The following is a 23180-nucleotide window of genomic DNA, read 5'->3' on the forward strand; positions in this document are numbered from 1 at the left end:
TGTTTTTCTTATACTTGATTTTGACTGGCATTCCAGTAATGTATTTAAAAAGTAATTTATTTTTTCAAGCCTCACAACCTTTTTGTTTCCATCTAGATATTAAGTAAGCTGTCATGCAGCCAATGCACTGAAATATTTGTATTCTTCTACACTTCATTTTGTCTTGATTGGACTCTCATAATGATGGTTTGGCACCCAGGGCAGCATATTTAATTAAAGTTAGTTTTTGTGGTTTTGAGCATAGCTCCTCCCCATTCTAGTTGGCTGCACCCCTTCCCATTGACCCCACCCATTCAGCTGTCTCCTGCAGCCCCTCTTTGATTTGAAGTCACCAGCCGCCACTGCAGAGAAATATCAGGATCTGTCTTCCCATTGGATTATTCTTTTTGGCCTTTTAGAGTGCATTATATTATGTAGCGCAGGAATTTTTGATAAGGAAGCATAAAAAGTATATACTCTTCTGCTGACTACAATTCAGAAAGTGAAGTAAGCAGAGGGAATCCCTATTCAGACTGCCTCCAAATTGTGTAATAAGTTTCTGTCATTGTTATTTGTGCTTTGAAAAGTAAGAGAATATTCAGTATTGTTAAGAAGTACATCAGATGCAGGACAGTTTATGATATATGCAACAACTTTTGAAGTAAAGTGAAATGTCTGAAGATTCAAGAAACAATAATCACCATTAGGAATTGGACATTTTTAAAACCACTGCTTTTTCAATAATTATCCTTATAAATGTAGACAATTTACCTTTGGTTTCATAATGCTGCTGTTTGCTGTGCAATGTCTTGCCAAGATATATGGGTGTGCATGAGGTATTTACCCCAGTTCTGCCAAACCAGTTTATAAATTGTAATTTCTGTGTAGAGTAGAACTGTATTCTTCTTTTTCCATGCCATACATTTATAAAAATAGATAGATAGGCCACCTGATCCATCTATGTCACTGTTAGGTCTGTCTTGACAACAGTGGTCAACAAACACTTTATGAGACAGAAATCAGTTGCTGAACTGAGGTAGCCTTATCTTGTACGTCTGTAGCTTTCATTTTTCTAACCACATGGGCCAGTATGTTTCACTCTTATATCAGAGTCAAAGGAATGCCACTCTTATTTTTATTTTTGTTAATCTGAATAAGTAGACAAATCTTTTTTTTCTTTTTTTTTATCTAAAGAAAGTAGAGCAAATAAAAAAAAAATCTGCATGTTTCAGTGGATTTGTATTAAATATACTGTGTGAAAGAACTTTATTAACTAATCGGGGTATTATTTTTACATCTAATAAAATTCAAAACACTGCAGAAGGAAAATCAAAATTTCCTAGGTTTTTACTGAAACAATTACCCAGTGAAACTTTCTTTTTTTTTTAAATTTATTAAGCTAAAATCTAACATAACTTTCCCTTGGATCCACTGTAAAACATTGATTGATAAGATGCTGAGAACAGAAATACTGAATACAAATGCCTGAAATGCCAAAAATCTAAACCTAAAACTGTGAGCATTTTTATTAGGGTATAAGCCCCTACACCCCAGAACTTACATATACCAAATTCCTGGTTGCGCCAATATGAAGAAGGTAGAACTATCCAAATCACTGATTATACATGCTTAGAAACTACACCGGCTGTGATTTCCTCTGGAAAGCAGTCATCTTGTGTGTTGTGTTATAATTTGAGTACTTGACACTCAGTGAATCTGTTCTAGACTACCTGTAACTATGCACCTTTTCTCTGGCTGCAGAAGCAGATTTAGATGGTAAAAATATCCATATGACTCTGACAGGCACAACCCTGTGTTACTGTCATCCTCTTTTAACTAAACATGCTTATTAAGACGAGAATACCAAAAACTCAAATTGAAATCATTTTAAACGCAGAAAAAACAAACCTTGTAGTCTTACAGTTGAGCTCTCCATTGCCTTTTATTTTGGTAAAACTATCTCCTTTATAAATGTATCAAGTATATTAGAAAATAAAGCTGACATTAACAGGCAATAATTTAAGTTATATTTGTTTTCAAAAAAAAAAAAATTACTCAGGTTAAATTATAATGATGAATTGGGTAAGCAAGCATGCCATATGAATTGAAGAAAGCATGATGTATTATAGACTAGGTTATTCATTATGAAATAACATAACTGAGCAATCTGAACAGTTTTCAAGGGGGTGGGCAGGGTATCAGCATGCTATTATATGCATATTGTATAGAGGACAAACTAAAAATCTGAAACTAAGAGCCATACTACAACAGTGTTATGTACTTTAGAAATTAAATGCTGCAAAGGCTACCAATCACAGAGCTATTCCATTCAAGATGCTACTGTGAAGTCAGGTATCATCAGTTATATGATGGCGCAGTGGTGCAGCGGTAGCGTTGTCACCTCACAGCAAGAGGTTCTCTGGTTCAATTCTCAGCTGGAGTGCCTTATGTGTGGAGTCTGCTTGTCCTCCTTGCATTTGTGTGGGTTTCTTCCGGGTGCTTCAGTTTCCTCCCATGTCACAAAGACATGTGTTTGGAGCATTTCTTCCCAGGCTTCCACTGAAAATTGGCTTCATTCCAAGTCGGACTTTCCCAGTCAACAAATGTTAAATAAATAGATAGTGAATGTAGAGAGGCTTCATCAACTCAGATATTGATGCAAGTTGCTTGTTATCTAGTTCAAAAAAGGATTAGCCATCATGCATTTCTTACATATGTCTGACTACAATTGTAAGAGTACCTTTTTTAGTCCTGATGATCTTAAATGTGATATTTGTAAACATCAGACTGTTATTTTGTTACTAGAGGATTATATAATACGTATATGACTAAGGTTGTTGTATCATGGAGTGTTCCACCAACTCCAAGAGGTGTTGGGGTAGTATACATAATTATCAGGGGTATGTACTTATACTTCACACACACTTCAGAAAAACCTTTATCAGTGCTGGAGCACATTATGAAATGCACTTCCCAGCAGATGGACAGTAAGGTAATTTGTAAAGTTTCACTATCTTCATTTTGAGGTGTCATACTTGTGAATGGGAGCCCAACTGTAATAGTATTTTGCAGAAGTACAACTGTATTTGTTTTCCTTTCAAGGCCAGCTTACACATATTGCTATATACAGTACAGAGTGTTCTGAGTGCTATTTCTGTGGCATCCAGGAGGTAAAGGAGACCTAATCATTAATAACTTGAGTAGCAGTAAATGGTTTGTGATGGGTATTCAAGCATGATAGCTCACAACACTTCATGCCTGACAAAGAATTAGCAGCTTATCAGGTAGTTGTAATAAATAAGTATGATTAATAGACAAATAATTCGACAGAGAGACAGCCTAATGTGAAATTTATTGGATCGCTCTAAAATTAAAGCCACTAACTATACAAACATAAATGTGCAGCCATGGTTTTTATGTACACTAAAGAACTTGCCCTAAATTCTGGATAGATTTAATTACATGTCACCAGATTTTAAGGCAAGTTTTCACAGTGTAGTCTACTAATTTTCTAGCTGTTTAATCATTACACAGTTAACATTTACTTCAATACATTATAAATTTGCCTGGCAGTCTTAATGACACCATCAAGAAGCTCATTTCATAAGCTGTGGTATAAATTAATTATAAAAGGATCTCTTTAGTTAAATACCAAAGTAGTCTGGCGATCACAACACCCAGATCCTAAACAGCATTAAGACCATGCCATCAGCAGTTCTAATCCTTCATCCACAGTCAATACTAACATTTGCTGCAGGCAATACTAAATGTGTATAACGAAAGCGTGAGAGAGCAGTATTAAACAGATGCACATTGTAGCTACACATGGGCACAGCACTAGAGCACAGTAGTTATTAACACCTTTATAAATAGCTGCAGACAATTTGACTGGAATGGCATACTGATTTAAATGGTATACTGTGATAGGTGGATAGCTGAGGCCATTAGTACATCTGTTATCCCCTTACAAGGAAAATAAATTTATTTAAGGGATAGGGAAATGCAGATGGAGGATATCCCCCTGTAACTGTTATTGTTTACTTACTCACTCATTCACTTACTGATTTATTTGCTATGCATTCATGTTAACAGAGAAAGAGCTTCATCAGTTTTCCAAGTTTCTTTTCTTGCATTAAAATAAGAGTTCTCCCCTGATACATTGATTCTCAAATCCTCAAAAGCACACCTGCATGACACTGACTGCACAGATCTGCTCCCATAGAAGAACACATCCCATTCATGTGATCACACAGCACATACAAACTGAAAAAAAGTGTTTTTTACAGGGATACCAGTTCCCCCCCCCATTAATATTACTCCAAGATTTTTCTTTCTTAGAGAATTTAGTGCAGAATTTAAAATGTCCCACTCTTTATCCAAGCTGTATTCTCAGTCACTATTAAAATGTGCAAAAGTAGTACATTTTTATAGCTTCTGCATTTTTTTGGGTGGAGGAAATGTCTTTATTTGAGATTTATACATCCTAAAATTATTTTTTGTTGATAAATCCTCCATTTTCCTTACTTAATGCAAGCCCATTTTCTGTAAGAGTCTGAGATATGTTGGTTTTAGAGCTGAACCACTTCCTTTTTTTTTTAGCAAAACCAAATTATATCATCACTGAAGGACAAACAATGAGAATTCCTTGTAATGATAGCTGTACTGTAATTTATGAAGAATATGCCAATAGCTAAATTTTATCTGAGATGTCAGTCTTTATAACTTATTACTCCAAGCTATGCATTAACATTTTACATTTCATATTGTAAGGGTTCTAACCGGTGTTGTCTTGTTTCATGATGCATTTCCTTAAACTTAAGTGTCATGCAGAATAGGAGCAGAACATCAGATCTGGGAAAGATATAAGCTGTCACTTGAATATCAAACAGAAGTTCACAAGTCAGTCCAAAGTGAGTGTCAAAGTATTCATTCATTCATTCATTCATTCATTCATTCATTCATTCATTCATTCATTCAGTCATTCCATTTTTTCATTCATTAATTCAACAATTTTTTCTTGATCTATTTATCTGCTTAATGCATTTGAAAAACATGGGAAAGGTGAACTGTATTCCAGAAATCATTGCATGAAATTGAGACGAACAAATCCTGAATGGGTGACAGCCCCCCCGTATATATATAAATAAATATATATATATATATATATATATATATATATATATATATATATATATATATATATATATATATATATGTATATATATATATATATATATATATATCTACTTCCACATAATATGCACTTCTGTGAGCAAATTGGTGGAATGCAAATTCACCTAAAGCATATCATAGGGATGTTGAAGAAAACAGGAGTTCACAGCAAAAATGTATACAGACACAAAAAGGGCATGCAGACTCTATGTTGGGGGTACCACAGCAAATAAGGGACACTAATAAGTAAACATTGTTTGGAAGCAATGCTAACAGCTGTCCTACTATGTGTCCCAACAGTTATATACTTTTCATTAATATATTACTAAAAAAATAAATTCACAGTGAGAAAAAATACATAATAGTATGCAGATGGCAAATTTAAGAAAAAAGTCATATGTATTTTTATGGCCAAAGTAGGGTGACCACAAACCGCATGCTTGCAGGGAGGGTAGAATGTGCAGCAGATGGCTCCATTGGGGGGATTCAGTAAAAAATAAATAATAGAGCTGAGAGAAGCAATCATATAGCAGAAGAGTAACACGGTCTAGCCAGAGGCGCACATCTTAGGACACCGAAAATATTTTGTTTTGGGGAGATGAGGTCCTTTTTTTATGAAGACGAAAGGAAGGAATAATAAAATAATGCATAGCTTGAGAAATGTACAGGTGAGGAATAGCTAACGTAGCAAATAGACATAGCAAATATGATGAGTAAAAATAAATGTTAAAAAAAGGAATGTTTGAGAAAATGGGTCAAAGCACAAAAAACAGATGCAAAAGGAGGGGGTAAGGAATAGGGGAAAAATAGTGACTCTCTAGAACAGAGGAAAGGATGTTTGCAATGACAATACATGCAAAATGTAGATATGCTAAAGCATATGTGCAGACAATACGAAATGTACAAATTTACAAATTTACAAAAATGCACAAGCCATTTCTGGTATGCATAGAAATGCAGTTGTGCACATGTATATCTGGAGTCGAGCAGACTGTTTGCCATCAGTATAACCCATACATTCACAACACTCACAGTGCTTTTGATATATTACTTCCTGGACAACTGTGTTCTTACGCATGCATGGCTAGTGAAAATTAACATGAGCATAGATACTCAGTCAGAGACTTCCATATGGTTTATGTACCTGTCAGATTAGCAATCACACCTATGCAAGGTGTCAAATGAAGTACAGTTTACTTATCTGGGAAGCTGCTGGCTTATACCTCCTATATCTGTGTAGTCCTCAGCATGGCTCATGGGCATCTGCAGTATGGGGACTGTCATGAGCAAAAGTTTCCCCTACCACCATGCACAAGTTTCACTGAAGATTATCCATAGCCATCTGTGCTACCTGATCTCAAAAACATATTTGTACTTAATGTATTAGTATCCTTTTGGGCTTGGAATCCCTCCAACCAATCCCAGGTACTACATAGTTGTGCATTGTCATCCTGGGCTATGTAATTTATTAGGATACACGTGAAAGAAAGAAAGAAAGAAAGAAAGAAAGAAAGAAAGAAAGAAAGAAAGAAAGAAAGAAAGAAAGAAAGAAAGAAAAAAGGCATACCAACCTACAACAAAATACCTATAATGCATAAACCAAAGCCACCTTTGATAAACTGCCACACCCTTCTCATGCATCACATGTTGCAGGTGGGAGAGATAAACCACTCCCAGCTTAAGGAACAATAAACTGCCACACCCTTCTCATGTATCACATGCTGCAGGTGGGAGAGATAAACCAATCCTAGCTTAAGGAACAATAAACTGCCACAATTTTGCACCACATGTTGTAGGTGCTAAGAAATAAACCAATCCAGGCTTAAGGAAGAATAAACTGCCACACCCTTCTCAAGCACCACATGCTGCAGCTGGGGAGGGATAAACCAATTCAGGCTAAAGGAACAATAAACTGTCACACCCTTCTCATGCACCACATGCTGCAACTGTTGAGAGATAAATCAATCTCAGTTTTAGGAACAATAAATTGCCATACTCATCCTGTAATTATGAGTCCCAGCATTTCTATAGAGAGCCATTTTAAAGTGGAACATAACAGAAACTTATTTATGTGACAGCCTTATATTACACTATTTTTTATTTATTTTATTTATTTAACATTTGTTTACTGGGAAAGTCTGACTGGGACAGAGCCCATTTTCAGTGGAAGTCTGGAGAGAAATGCTCCAGATGCATGCCTGGCATAATAGTGTACTGTAGTATTCGGGCTGGTAATGTGGTTGTTGTACTGTAGGGGCGCTGTGGGGAATTCAGCATGTACTGTTGGTTCTGTATTCTCTGGTAACTTGTTGGTTCTGGTGGATGTATGACTTGCAGAAGTTGTGAGAAGAAGCATGGGTGCGCACCTGGAGGCTCTTAATAAAGAAAGGCCTTACAACTCCATAAACCGTGTGGTTTCCTTATTTCCCAGGATATAACATATTGGCGACGAGAAGATGGGATGCCTCCGAGTCCGCTGCGAGTAAACTGGTGGGCTGCAGTTCATGTCGGATGACGAAGAGACGGGGCCTACTGGAGTGATGTCTGGTTCCATGTTGGGGTCACTAGTTGCATACGACTGTCAGACACAGACCTGGGAGGAGTATTGTGAAGTGTTGGAACATTTTTTTGAGGCAAACCAGATAATGGAAGCGGGTCGGAAGCGAGCCATATTGCTAAGCTCGGTGGGCAGTAAGACGTACAGTCTGATGAGGAACTTATTGAGTCCGGATAAACCGGGGACAAATCGCTCACAGAGTTGACGAGTTTACTTCAGTCACATTATAACCCGAAGCCGAGTGCAATAGTCCAGAGGTTCAAGTTAAATTCAAGGACTAGAATGGCTAATGAAACGGTAATGGAGTATATCGCAGTGTTGAGGGAACTGGCACAACATTGTGATTATGGGGACAGACTGACCGAAATGCTACGAGATAGGCTCGTATGTGGCATTGCAGACGACCGCATACAACGCAGACTGTTAGCGGAGCCTGACTTGTCGTTTGAAAAGGCCTTGAAGTTGGCACAGGCCATAGAGACAGAGACTAAAGACATTCGTGATTTACAACAGAAAGCCACGGAAGGGGTTGGAAGCAGGAGTGCGACCCCACTACCAGTGCATAAAGTGGTCATGGAGCAGAATTTACAAGGGAAGTCTGGTCAGTATGCTTGTTACAGGTGTGGAGGTGAACATCTGTCACGGAACTGTCGTTTTTTAACTGTAAAATGTCATGCTTGCGGGAAAAAGGGCCATGTAAAGAAAATGTGCCGCTCAACGCCCTTTCGGGACCAGCCGAAAAAGGGGGAGGAAAAAAGCAGTATGATGGACAGGAAGGGAAACCGAAAAATAAAACGGCAGTATGCACACCACATGCGTGAAGTTACAGATCAACCAACCAGGGAAGCCGAAGAAGTGTTCACAATGTTTAACGTGAAAGAGGCCAGGTGGGAAAGAGTTGATCCCATTAAAACCCAGTTGGACTTAAATGGTAAAATGGTGCAGTTTGAAGTGGATACGGGGTGTAGTGTGACAGTTCTGTCAAAGGCTGAGTATGGGAAGTTATGGCCCAGAGAAGCTTGGAAGCTGCAGGACTGTTCAGTGACTTTGAAAACCTACACGGGTGAGATAGTTCCCACGTTGGGAAGGGTGAAAATGAAGGTAAAATATAAAGACCAAGTTAAAGAGTTGCCAGTCATGGTGGTAGCAGGTAAGGGACCAAACCTGCTAGGCCGGGTGTGGTTAAAGGAGCTAAACATGGACTGCCTACAGCTCCATAAGGTAGAACAGCCGGGCCTGACCTTGCAAGAGGTGCTAGAGAATAATGAAGAAGTATTCAAAGAGGAACTGGGGACCTGGAGGGGTCCACCAGCAAAGATACACGTGAAAGAAAACGTAACGCCAAGATTTTACAAACCCCGTCCTGTACCATATGCGATGAAGAAGAAAGTTGAGTTTGAGTTAGAGAGACTCACTAAGCAAGGTATAATTGAACCAGTAAGGTTTGCGGAATGGGCCGCACCAATTGTTCCAGTATTAAAGCCAGATGGTACTGTACGCATATGTCGTGACTACAAGTTAACAGTGAACCAAGTCTCGAAGCTGGAGCAGTATCCCTTGCCAAAGGTGGAGGATGTGTTTGAAAAGCTGTCGGGAGGTGAAAGGTTTAGTAAACTGGACCTCAGTCAGGCATATCAACAAGTAGTGCTGGAAGAAGGGTCAAAGGCGTATGTTACCCTGAACACGCACAAAGGTTTGTTCCAAGTTAATCGTTTACCTTTTGGGGTTTCCTCGAGTCCAGCTATTTTCCAGAGAATAATGGAGGGACTGGTGGCAGGAATTCCAAAGGTGGCTGTGTATTTAGACGATATCCTGTTGACGGGAAGGAACATTCGAGAGCATCTGGAGACGCTGAATGAGGTGCTGAGTCGACTGCGTGAGGCAGGTCTACGGGTGAAACGGAGTAAATGTGCTTTCATGGCAAAGGAAGCAGAATTCCTGGGCTACAAGGTGGATGCATCAGGCCTACACCCCCTGCCAAATAAAGTGGAAGCCATTCAACAGGCACCAGCACCCACAAATGTTACAGAACTGAAAGCCTATTTAGGCTTACTTAACTATTATAACAGGTTCCTGCCAAATCTGTCAACCCTGTTAGCTCCTTTACATAAGTTATTAAGGAAGGAGGCTCAGTGGTCGTGGCAAGAGGAACAGGACAGAGCGTTTGAACAGTCAAAGGAACTAATGCAATCTTCAGAGGTTTTGGTGCACTACGATAGTCACAAGGACTTAATTTTGTCATGTGATGCCTCACCCTATGGATTAGGGGCTGTGTTGGCACACCGGATGCCAGATGGACAAGAGAGACCCATTGGGTTCATGTCACAAACTTTGACACCAGCGGAGTCAAACTATTCCCAGTTAGATAAAGAGGGTTTGGCTGTCATGTCTGGAATCAAGAGATTTCACAAGTACCTCTATGGGAGGAAGTTTATTATTTGCACCGATCATAAGCCTTTGTTGTCATTATTCAACGAGATGAAAGCAGTACCGCAGATGGTTTCTCCCCGCATCCAGAGATGGGCTGTAACGTTGAGAGCTTATGAATATGAGATTGTTTATAAGCCTGGGAAACACCATAGTAATGCAGACGCACTAAGTCGTTTGCCGATGCCAGGGCATCTCCAGGAAGAGGAAGCGGAGGACCGAGTTTTGATGATGGAAGACATCACGTTGGTGTCTGCCAGAGAACTGAGTGTTTGGACACACAAAGACCCGGTGCTTGCTAGAGTGTTTCAGTGGGTTCAGCAAGGCTGGCCAGTCCAACAAACGGATCCAGTTTTTCGGCCTTATGAGGTGAGGAAAACAGAGTTGAGTGTGCAAGATGGATGCGTATTGTGGGGGGCACGAGTGATAATTCCGTCCCCAGGAAGACGGGCACTTTTACAGCAGTTGCACCAAGGTCATGTGGGCATTACCCGAATGAAGGCCTTAGCCCGAAGTTATTTTTGGTGGCCAAAGTTGGACCACGAGATTGAAGTCGTTGTGAATGAGTGTAAAACATGTCAACAACATCGCAACTTGCCGGTGGCGGCGCCACTACATCCATGGGAGTGGCCGAGTAGACCTTGGCAGAGACTTCATATAGATTATGCAGGACCTTTCATGGGGCCATGTTTTTGATAATCATGGATGCTCATTCGAAATGGATGGATGCCTATCAAGTCAAGACACCCACTTCCCTCGTTACCGTTGAATGCTTGAGGAGGAGTTTCAGTAGCCAAGGACTACCAGAGACTATTGTATCCGATAATGCTTCATGTTTCACGAGTGAAGAGTTCAAGGGTTTTCTGAGAAAAAATGGCATCGTACACATCACCTCAGCACCCTACCATGCAGCTACAAATGGTTGTGCTGAAAGGGCGGTTCAGACTTTTAAAGCCATGATGAAAAAGTCAGGAGAAGGAAGTATGGCAGCGAAAGTGTCAAGGGTGTTATTCAATTATCGTATTACACCACAATCTACCACGGGTTTGTCACCTGCCGAGATGTTGCAAGGACGGAGATTGAGATCCACGTTGGATCTAGTGTATCCAAATGTCCGAGCTAAGGTGGAGGGGACCCAGTGGAGGCAAAAAGAATGTCATGATAGACGACGGAGAGAGCGAAGTTTTCTGGAGGGAGATTCAGTGATGACGCGAAATTTCAGTTATGGACCTAAGTGGATTCCAGGGTTCATTGTCAAGAGCACAGGTCCATTATCGTACCAGGTGAGGTTGAATGGAGATTTCATAGTGAGGAGACATGTAGACCAAATTCTGCGGAGCGAACAGAAGAAGGATGCCATGGAACTGCCGGCCTCGGAACTACCGTTAAGTTCGGAACCAGGGCTCGCAGTGGCAGGAGGATCGCAACTTGAGGGAAACCGCCAGAACGTGGAAGGAGAGGTTTCTGAGGATCCAACCGTGCCAGGGAAGGACACACTGATACCTGAAGTGGTAACTGTGACACCGGAGTCACCTAAGGTGGTACCACTGCGCCGTTCTAAGCGTGTGCTGGTTAAACCTAGTTACTTGAAGGACTATCAATGTTAACAAAAGTGCATGTATAGATTACCAGCCTAAAAAATAGTAGATGGTATGGTAACCAGTTAATAACTAGCCTGTTATTTACAAGTAAGTGATTAAATGCATTGTGGAACTTGCTCCCTAGTTGCTTATGTAAGGGATTATGTCATAGCTTAAAAGGGGAGGGATGTAGTATTCGGGCTGGTAATGTGGTTGTTGTACTGTAGGGGCGCTGTGGGGAATTCAGCATGTACTGTTGGTTCTGTATTCTCTGGTAACTTGTTGGTTCTGGTGGATGTATGACTTGCAGAAGTTGTGAGAAGAAGCATGGGTGCGCACCTGGAGGCTCTTAATAAAGAAAGGCCTTACAACTCCATAAACCGTGTGGTTTCCTTATTTCCCAGGATATAACAGTACCATTGAGTATTTTTTTCCCAGTGATTGCTTGTATGATGTAAACAATTAGTAACATGTGTTTTATCTTCCTGTTTCATAAAATAAAAAGACTCGCAGTTAATGCATTTCTGTATTAGTCTGTTTATGTCTTATTTCGTAAAAATGTGCCTGCGTGGATTTTTGTTTAGTATTTCAAAAAAAAGGCACATTTGAGATAACCCAAACAAAACAAAGTTCCTTTCTATATGAATTGTTTATGTTTTTTTTTTAGGTACCCCTACTGTGTGTGTGACAATCTGGGCTGTACTGCGATTACACTTTGATGACACTGGGTAAGTTCTGAAAAATACTGTCATTCTTCCTATAAAGTTATAAGTAGTCAGGCAGATTTGCATAATCTCTCTGAACACAATGCAATGATTATAGAGAAAATGAATAAATCAGTTTCCTCTACTTACTTTCATATTCATAATGCCCACTAAAAGTATAATCCTCAGCAGCAGTTTTGCTTGTTTCATTTGTTGAATATTATTGATCTGGTCCTTACCGGCAAGGCATCAATATCAACAATCTCCTCTCTTCTTCAGTTAATCCAATCAGAAACTGTTAATCTTCTCCTTCAGATTCTACAGTTAAATGCAAATATTGCAAAGTTCAGGGATTTCAAACATGCAACTCTTCTACAGTTCTATGACAACATCGGTAAATTTAGTTTTAAGTGTGGAATTCATAGTCCTGTAAGAGTATCCCTTTCAAATGAAAAGAAAAATAAATGTATTATTGACATTGTCAGCCATGGTTGTCATTAGTAGTTTTCTTATTTCCATATCTGTTATTGTTGTTAATGTCATTGCATATTGCATACATAGTGCCTTTGTTACTGTGTCCTGATTGCATTTAGTAATTCTGCCATCATATATGACTGTGTGTTAATCTTGCTATTTCCTGGACTATCATGTAACACGAATACTGAAAAATATCAGGCATTTAAAAGATATACCATTGCTTCAACAAGAGGCATGTAATTAAAGTTTGTTTTCCTATTGAGCATCTTGTCTTCTGCACAGTCCAAAAGGTGCCATAAAACATAAAGCTACTGAAATGATTCATGTAACTATATGCCATTCCGCTTCTCAGACATTAATCAATCAACAGGTCAGAAAGAAACATTAAACTGATGGGATGTAAAGAAAGTGATATTTGCAATTCCCTCCTTTTGCGGAATATATTGTTAATCAAAGAGATAATATAATGTGGTAAGATAAAGAGCTAAGGTGAAGGCTGGGCTTCATCAACTGCAGAGACAGAACAATATGCATATCCACATACTGCAGTGGAACTGAACGCAGTAATTTTGATGCAGCCATTTGTGAGCCCGTTATTTTGAGTCAGTAACTTTGATGAATTCTGTTGTCAGACTTGTAACAGTCAGCCACAGTCTTCAGATTTTCAGATATTCATCTTCTTGTTCCAGTCATGGCAGGTTGAGTTTGGCATAAGGTGGGGTGAGTTTGGCATAATGGTTATGGTCTTGACATCATAAACACAAGTAAAACATCTGGGAAGCAAGAACCTAACTCCCTCCAGCTTTTCTATTGTAATAGTTTGCACGGGTTTCTTTCCTGCGTGACCCCCCACCTGGGATTAACTGAATAAAACAATGTCTACCTTCTCCACTGAAGCTGGCTATCTTAACTAAGTAAAATCTCTGGGAAGTAAGAACCTGACTCCCTCCAGCTTTTTTATTGTAATAGGTGAATTACAATTTAGTTTTTGTAAATGGTTGAGGCTTAAAGGTGTATGCACTACAACAGTGAAGGGATCTAGCCAATTGCCACTAGATTGGGCTATAATACCTTGAATCAGCCTTACACTCACACAGTGCTCCAGTCCCAAGCATTTACTTTTTAATTTGGTAAAGTTTTGCTTCTAGGCTGTCCCCACAGTAATTTGGCTCCCTCCATATTGACTAAATTAGCTAGTTTACCCCTAGGATCCTATTAAAATTAGCCTGAAAATTGGTATAAAAATAAAAAAAAAAAAAATAAAACAAATTAAAGTACGGCCAAAAACATTGCTTACATACAATCATACAAACCAAAACCCCAAGGTAACTCTTGGAGTCAGTTTTAGCCCTGCTCTGCTCGGCTCCCTGCCCCGAAATCTCACCTGCCCTTACTAGTGCTAAATTTAAACCAGACTTTGCCACTCCCTTGCCACTCCCCTCCTGCTAAGTACCAATCAGCACCTCACACATCATTGAACAACCCTCCCCCCTTAACCCATTTCCATCCCCCATTCTTCCACACCCTGTTAGCACAGTCAGCCATCAAAATTTGCCCCCCCCAACAAAAATGCAAACAAGCAAAAAAATACTAATTACCGTAATGCCTATACTGTGTCTATTTTACCATCTCACTGCCTACGAACAAATGCTTCACCATGGTATTCACTACCCAAGTGGTCAAACAGACACCCACAACTTCACACATAACACCAAACACTTTACCTTCTGCAGCACACCGAATATACCCCCTCTATAAAATACCACCCCTGTACAGCCACAAAACATAATCCTAAAGGCAAAGACTATATAAAGCTTATAAACAAACTCCTAAAGCTCAGAATATCCTGTCACTATAACCTTATAACATGTGGAGACATTCATCCCAACCCTGGCCACTCACACCCAATAACCTCCACTCCCCTACAACAACGCCCACAGTCAAGCTACCCATGAATACTCCCACTAGTTCCCTCCTAGCATTTCACCTAAATATTAGATGTATTAACAATAAGATTCCCAACCTACACGCCCTCCTAGCAATCCACTCCCCAGACATTATGTGTCTTACGGAAACCTGGCTAAAACCCAGTACTACTGACAATGAGATACTACCTCTAGGATACATTATTCACTGGTTAGACCATGCTACAAGGAAAGGAGGTGGGATAGCAGTCCTTTACAAAAACACTCTAACCATTAATAGAGACACCATTCAACCTCCCCCATTCAATAACACAGAGCTCCTCATAACCAAGCTACAGATTAACCAAAACAAGCACTTGAACATTGTCTGTGCATACATTCCACCAGGCAATAATCTAAATTCCATAGAAGATATCCTTTACGGGTTATACACTACCTATCCCCAAGAAACCATAGTTCTCGGTGAATTTAACACAGACTGGCACCCCTGCTCCTCTGACCCCTCTCACCCATAAAAACTTATCTGGGTTTAAACAGACCATATCCTCTCCCACTAGGATAAACAAACCAACCAACAGGGAAAGTATACTAGACTGGATCCTAGTTAATAACCAACCCTGACTGTACACAGCTGGTACTCTCCCTGATGACCTCAGCAACCATTGTCTAATCTGTATCATCAAACATAATGCAGGAAACCCTCACCAGCCCAAATATAAAATAGTTAGAAACAGGAAAAACTTTGATGCTGCTATATTCCAAAATGAATTAAAAGCAGTTGACTGGTCAAAACTAAAAAAATCTAACATTAGAGGATGGCCATAGATCACTTTAACACTAAATATTTAAGTATCCTTGATTCCCATGCTCCAGCACGTACAATAAAAACTAGATCAAATACAGCACCATGGCTCACAAAAGATACCAAAGCTAAAATCAAAACTAGAAACAGAGCCTGGGCCAGCTGGAGAACAACTAAAGCCCCACTTGACCATCTAAATATCGTCAACTCAGGAATGATACAAAAAAATCTATTCTACTGGATATAAAAAGCTTCTACCAAAATCTCCTACAAAACCACCATAACAATCCTCAAAAATTCTGGTCAGGCTTAGATCAACTACTTCGTCCAGGTCATTCCACCACCCCAACCCCGGCTAACTACACCCATAGATCCCCAGAGACCATAGCTAGCGCCATTAATAACTTTTTCACTGAAACAATCCAATCCCTAGCAAGTCAACTAACCCCCTCTAACTTAAACCATATGTGTAATCTACCCAATAATCACCCCAAATTTAGCTTCCAACTAATATCCACTAGTTTTATCAAAACACTTCTAAAAAAACTAAAACCTACCACTCTCACTGCTGACCTCCTCCCTGCAGAGTACCTACAAATAGCTGCAGATGCCATTGCATATCCCATATCTATCCTCATTAACAGAACCTTCTTCAAAAACGCTATCCCCTCCCACCGGAAAATATCTCATGTCATCCCACTCCATAAAGGTGGTAGCTCCTCAGACATATCCAACTATAGACCCATTGCCATTCTTTCCCCACGAGCCAAAATAATGGAGAAATGTGTACACAAGTAACTAATGTAATGCCTTTCACAGAATAACTTACTATCCGACTCCCAGCATGGTTTCAGGCCATACCACAGCATCACCTCAGCCCTCTTTTCCTTTACTACTGCCATAAACCAAAACAGGAATGACAATAGGCTAATCTCTGCCCTCTTTTTTGACCTGTCAAAAGCCTTTGACATGGTCAGCCATGAACGTCTCATTATTTCACTAAAATCTATTTCCCTCAACAAGCCTGCTATCCAGTGGTTCCAGTCCTACCTGGCTGGTAGACAACAGGCGGTACTATGGCAGGGCAAACTCTCCAGCCAGCTACCTCTCACATTTGGTGCCCCTCATGGGTCAATACTAGGTCCACTACTCTTCTCTATTTTTATCAACAACCTTCACACTACTATCCCTAAAGCTACCTGCATTCAATATGCAGATGATTCCACTCTGATCTGCTCAGCCACCTCCCCATCCGAACTGGAAATCTTAACCCAAAATACATTTAGCACTATCGAGAACTGGCTCACCAACCAACACCTACTTCTGAACCCCAATAAAACTAAACTTCTACTCTTCTCCCCCACTAGTAGATCTACCCCACTTTCATTCTCTGTCACATCTAACAATGGTACCACTATTTCCCCAGGTCATCACACCAAACTGATAGGGGTTATCATAGACAATAATCTCAAATTTGACCTACAGGTCAACAAAACCATACAGACCATCAATAAGAAGCTTGGATCACTGTATAGAAACAAGATTTTTAACCCCACTGGCTTGGACTGCAATTGCCTGATCACACCTACTCTCTATTCTATTATATGCCTCGCCTGTGCTCTCAAACCTCAACAAATCTGAACTAGGTAAGCTGTCCCATAGCTACAATCATATTGCCAGATTTGCCACTGGCTCCACCTATAGAACCCACCACTGCCAGAACCTTAAACACCTAGGGTGGCTAGAACTGCCCAGCTTAATTCATTTCAATCAACTCTTAATAGTGCACAAACCTTTGTACCACCCTGAGGACACCCCCTCACTTAAAAATATTATAAAGCCATATAGCAACCTGAGAGCCCTTCATTCAGCCGATAAACTACTGGTCCAAACCCACAAAGCTAATAACTCTGCTGGTGAAGCCCTGTTTGCCAACTTAGTTGGCAATTGCCAACTTAGTTGGCAAAACCTGGAATTCATTGCCAAACTATATAACCCTACAATCCTCCAAAAGTCTCTTAAAAAAAAAAACCTCAAACGGTATCTCAAAGTGAATTGGCTATGCCCATGTACCAACCCTGATTAAGTTATAAACTAAAAGCATATTCTGTAATTATCATAACTTGTAACTACGTCACCAAGCTCTGCTTCCAATCTGATGTGTCTTAATTGTGTCTGTCCATGAGAATTTGTGAGTCCCTACTAGGGAACACTACTAAGCCATTGTAATTGTTTGCTAACTTCTGTTTAATTTATGTAAGTTTGTCTATGTGGAGCTTTTCACCCCAGGTCTCAACTGAAAGTGGACATGTATCCAGTCGTACTATCCAGGTAAACAAATGTAAAATAAAATAAATAAATAAAATACAGGGTTTGAGCCTAACCTTAGATTATTGACTCGGCTTAAAATGGACCTTCAGGGTAGTTAACTTAGGGTCTATATTATATCATCGAATGCTTAAAAAAGCGAACGCTGATTGATTGTCCTAATTTAAGCGAAAGCTTACAATCTTGAACTGTCAGATCAGTGATTTTTTTCCCAGGGAAAAAAATCGCTGATCCAAAACACATACACACAACACAAGCACAACAAACAAAGAGAAATCCACACACATACACCTAAAATCTGATGCCTAACCCTACACTAAACTTTGCACACACCACTAACTACCCACTTACCTTAACCCAAACCCTAACCCTAAGGTCCGTCACTATCGCACACTCACCTCACCCGCTCCCTAACCCTAACTCACTTAAATCTGCCCTAACCCTCATGTCCACTCAATCGCATTCACACCTAACCCGAGCCCTAACCCTAACTCACCTAAATCACCCTAACACTCACATCCACACAATCGCACACTTACCTGAATCCGACCGGTAACTTTCCACCATAACACTGAAAATACCGAAGCAACAGAAACGGACAACCAAATTCATTCCCTAGGAAAAAAATTGAGTTTCTGCTGCTTCTATATTTTGCAGTTTCGCGAAAATAAGTTTGATCAATCAGCGTTCGCTTTTTTAAGCGTTCGAGGATATAATATAGACCCTTAACTTAGTATTAGCCTATGCACAAATAGGTGTTAGCCTAGTATTAGCCTATGAACGCTGTCAGCGATAGTAGTTTTCCTTGCAGATGAAACAGACAGACAAAAAAATACACTGCAGAATGAAGGACATAGCTTTCTACAACTCTGAAAAAGGAAACAAAAATTGTGATATTGCATCTTGCCAACTTTGGGACTGGCAAATCTAAAAAAGATAAATCTATTCTCAGTGAGGAGAAGTGGAGTGTGCTAGAGAGAGGCATTTAATGAGGACTCCCTACAAATGAACTGGACTTCAGCCTACAAGAGGAGTCAGCTTGGAAGATGTTTCACCTGTTTTGTGGATCTCCCCAAAGAGAGAGAATGGACAGAGAATGCAGAAATATTTCACAGTACCCATCTAGGACCAAAAAACTTTAAGCCTGGACTCTTTTGTTTGACCAGTTGGTATGTTTCATGCCTTTGTATACTGCCGGGAACTACAGTAAGTGATTTCATGTTTTTTCTGACTTTCATGCTGTAAAGTAAGTTAAGATTTACTGCTTAATGCCTACTAGAAATTAAATTAATAATGTATTCCTTCAGTGTCAATACGTTCTATTTTTATACAAAACTCAACTCAGTGCATGTTGGATGTTTTAATTTTGGCTTGATTGTCACCTAGAAGAATAGGGTTTGGAAAGGAGGACAAATAAGTGTCGAGCCAGCCTCTTCTTACCCACAGGCGAATGCATTGCCTATAATATAAATTATTTAATTCTAGCCTAATTGCTCTGACCATCCCAATTTTTGCACTTCCATAGTGATTATTTGTCAAGAGTACCACTACAACCATATGTAAACATGATTTCTGCATGTTATACATGCTGATTAAGGAAACCTGAAAGCTGTTTTTAAAAAAATGTCCACTTTCGTCAAATGCGTAACCTTGCTGAAGTTAATCCTTAAGTATGTGCACTGTAGCACTTAAAAATGTAAGAGCTGGTAAATTATGGATGTTTACAGGTATTAGGAATGAATGCAGGTATGCACAAACAACTTTGAAGTTTTTAAGTCACTTGGCATGCAGTGCAGCTATTCACATTAACTTAAAAAAATAAAGGGATTTTATATGTTAAATATAAAGATATCCTTATGTGAACAACCTGTTGGTTTGTATGAAAGATGGGAAAGGGGAAGATAGAAAGACTGAAAAAGGGGAGACATAACAAAGAGGGAAACACAGGGGGAACAAATTAAGAGGGCTGCACTGAGAGAGGTGAGAGAGGAGGGGCACTATATTTTTAGTAGGGGGAAGACTCTTCCCTATTTCTCACATTTCTTTTATATAAGAGAGTAGTTTAGAGTAGGAAGTAGATTAACTGGTGTAGTACAGAGGATTAGGGAAGGAGTGAGGAATTGGGCTCAGAAGGACTCCACGTCCACATATCCTCAAAAGTTATCACCGCCTAAAGGTGTTGCAGTGGAGGATCATGATGTTGAGGAGGTGGGGTCCTGTGGTGGCATGGTGGTCAATGCGGTCCAGGGCACCTGAAATGGATGAAGAGCATTCTGGACTTGCTGAAGATGTCTTACACTACCTGCTCTACCACATCATCAGACAAGTCCTGAAGCCAACAGTCTGTGAGGCCTGCCAGGCTGCCACATGCCGGAGTGCCTACAGGACCAGTGCCACTGTCACAATCCTAGGAGGACATTCCTGCATGAGCAGAAGGTGAATCCCCCCTGACCTGGGAGGAACATGGTTGGGCTATTCCTAGGGATTCTGGATCTGTAGAAAACTGAACAGAAATAGGTTCATAGGTTCATAGGTGCTTACTAGGCTAACGACCACAAGGGCCTTTTTAAGCCTAGCCATCCATCCCAAATCTCTGACAAGTTCTGATACCCTTGATAAGTGTAAGTAGGGGTTTGGGAAATGAACCATTTACAGGTTACCTGAGTCCATTAGAGACATAGGTGCCAAACCAGGATGAATTAATGGTTTGGAAATGGAGGAGAAATAAAATAAAGACATAACAATCCATAATTAAATTAAGGAAAAGAGAGTAAGGGAGAGAATTAAGAATTAGAGACAACAAATGAAGTCATAATATACATCAGTGCAATCTTTATTACCTGTCATTTTTGATTTTTATTAAATCTTTATTCTAGGAAAAAAAATCTCAGAAATGGTACCAGAAACATGGGAGCAATAAGTATATTGCTATCAAGTGGTAGTGATTTTTACATTTGCATTCTACTAATTCTAATGATATATACTGGTGAAATGATAATAGATTTGAAATTTCTGGCTGATATGAATTGTGTTGCAATTGTGTAATGAAAGCCCTTCTTTTATTATCTTTGTGTTTGAATTACTTCTGCATTTATACTAATGAAATAAGTGAAACATAGAAAAACATTTTTTATTATTTACTTTTTAAATGGAAATATTTTATGTATGTATGTATTTATTTAATTGTGCAAAAACTCTAGCACCTTTAGCCAGCCTCTTCAGTCACCTTTCTTATAGATCTCATTTTCTAATGCATATAGAAGACATAAAGTATGGTTACGTAAATATCTCAGATGTGTGTTATATCATTCTTACATGATTGCATTCACTCATTAATAAAGCACTGAAGTTATTCTTACATTTGTTAAATATGTATGCTTGTTTCGGTACAAAGTTCAACTGACTATTGCTGTATGCTTCCATTCATAATGCTGGAAAGCAGCAAAGCACAGATTATTATACATTCAGTGTTCATAATCCATATGTGCTAGTGAGCATTTCTTTTTCACTGTGAGTTGAACTACTAGGACAGTATGACTTCCTTCAAATTATGTGTTGATGTTTCTGCAACCTTTGCATGTATTTCCATTGAAGTTTATGATTTGCAGTACGCCTTGCATACTTACTGTTTTAAGTAATAGCATGTGAATTTTCTGTAAACAAAGCACTTTTACCTTCCCCCTCTAAGAGGCACATTGAACACACAAATGCAACAACTGAACGGAAGTTATGACATTCTTATAGTCCAGCTTGCAGTAAACAAAACGTATTTAATGTTACAGACAGCTGCAACAGAAATATGTCATGGCAATGTGTACTTTGGTTATCTGTTGTATAAATGCAAGCATAGAAAGAGAGTAAGTAGAAATGTATACAGAAAAAATGCAAACAGTGTATTTCTCAATACCCTCTGTGCTGGTCTCTCGCTTGCTATTTCAGTCCCCACACTCACCTCTACAATGTAAGTTCAGCCATTTTATATTGAAGTTAATATTTTGGAAGTTATGAATGTCTTATACTACTGTCTTATTAATAAATAGTTTGTGGCCTACACATACCAAATCTTTTTTTTTTCTAAAAAGTATCTGACTATAGTACAAGTAGTATGTAAGCTAATACCTTCAATGTATGAAATTATGTAGCAATGGAAATATGCTTTTTTCTGTTTGTGTATAATTATAGATGTATGTATATATTGATATATATATTTAATACATATATACTCCTGCACATCTACACTTTTTTATATGTATTTTATATTTTTATAGATGTATGCTTACATATATATTGTTACTCATACATATATATTGCTGTTTATACACAAACAACATGTCTGCACATAAATATACTTTATTTGTATACAGATCCATTCCTGGTTCCAAATATATTTTGCCTACTCTCAAACCTTTGGATTACATATAGATACATGCTTGCATTTATACTTACATTTCTTCTTGCTTTTACCTGCTTTTACACAAAATTCATATAGTATGGTTTTTAAACCTGTTTGATAACATTTAAAAACCAATAGTAAAAATAATTAGTATGAAAAATTAGTATGAAAATATGGCCTTTTCATCATCACCTGGTCTACCCACTCAGCCAGCTTGTTGGGTCTATGTCTCTTTAGGGCATCATCCCTGTGGCAGCAATAGGGCACAAAGCTGGTGATCCCTGTCATGGAAGATAGGAGCTTACTTAACTCTTGCAAAGGTTAATTTTTTTCCCATTCTGTGCCACACACTGATGTTTCACTTTTCTCTGTGTATGACTTCTATAAGAGGTAGGCCATGATGTTTGACTCCTTGTCAGACCAGTTTGGAGATTTCCTCATGCAATCATAGTCACTGCTGTCTTTTGAAGTGCCAGTACCAGAATGAAGAATGTAAATGTGGGGCTGTGGTTCACAGGTTTGGAACCACACCTTCTGTGTTGTGACATCACCACAACCAAACCCAGCTACCATACTGAGGCATTAGACATGGAACTGCTATTACTGGCGAGTTTGGTTTTGCCAATCTGCTTTATCACATAGATCATGTTTTTAAAGAACTAATTTTACATATCCTCACCATGGTAAATGAAAGTCAGCTATAAAATAATTTGTTTTTAAGTTGCTTATATGTGTTTCTGCTTCTGTTCTGCAATGTTATCTTTATTTGAACAACAAACTTAAAGGTTCTGCATGAATCATTTCTCAGTGTTACATCAGTAAATCTTTTTTTTTTT

The 23180-nt window shown here is 39.1% G+C and overlaps 1 protein-coding gene across 11 annotated transcripts in view; it reads left to right on the forward strand.

Annotated features, from left to right (window-relative positions):
- Positions 1 to 23180, forward strand: part of LOC122797235 (pituitary adenylate cyclase-activating polypeptide type I receptor-like) — a 1630218-nt gene that overhangs the window by 1274489 nt on the left and 332549 nt on the right. For all 11 annotated transcript variants that reach the window (XM_044066074.1, XM_044066073.1, XM_044066075.1 and 8 more), the window contains one exon: positions 12383 to 12443. In XM_044066074.1, the coding sequence (XP_043922009.1) occupies positions 12383 to 12443 (61 nt within the window). The remainder of the gene's footprint in view (positions 1 to 12382; positions 12444 to 23180) is intronic.

Source organism: Protopterus annectens, chromosome 3.part0 (assembly GCF_019279795.1).
Source record: "Protopterus annectens isolate FY-2018-M chromosome 3.part0, PAN1.0, whole genome shotgun sequence".
Taxonomy (NCBI): domain Eukaryota; kingdom Metazoa; phylum Chordata; order Ceratodontiformes; family Protopteridae; genus Protopterus; species Protopterus annectens.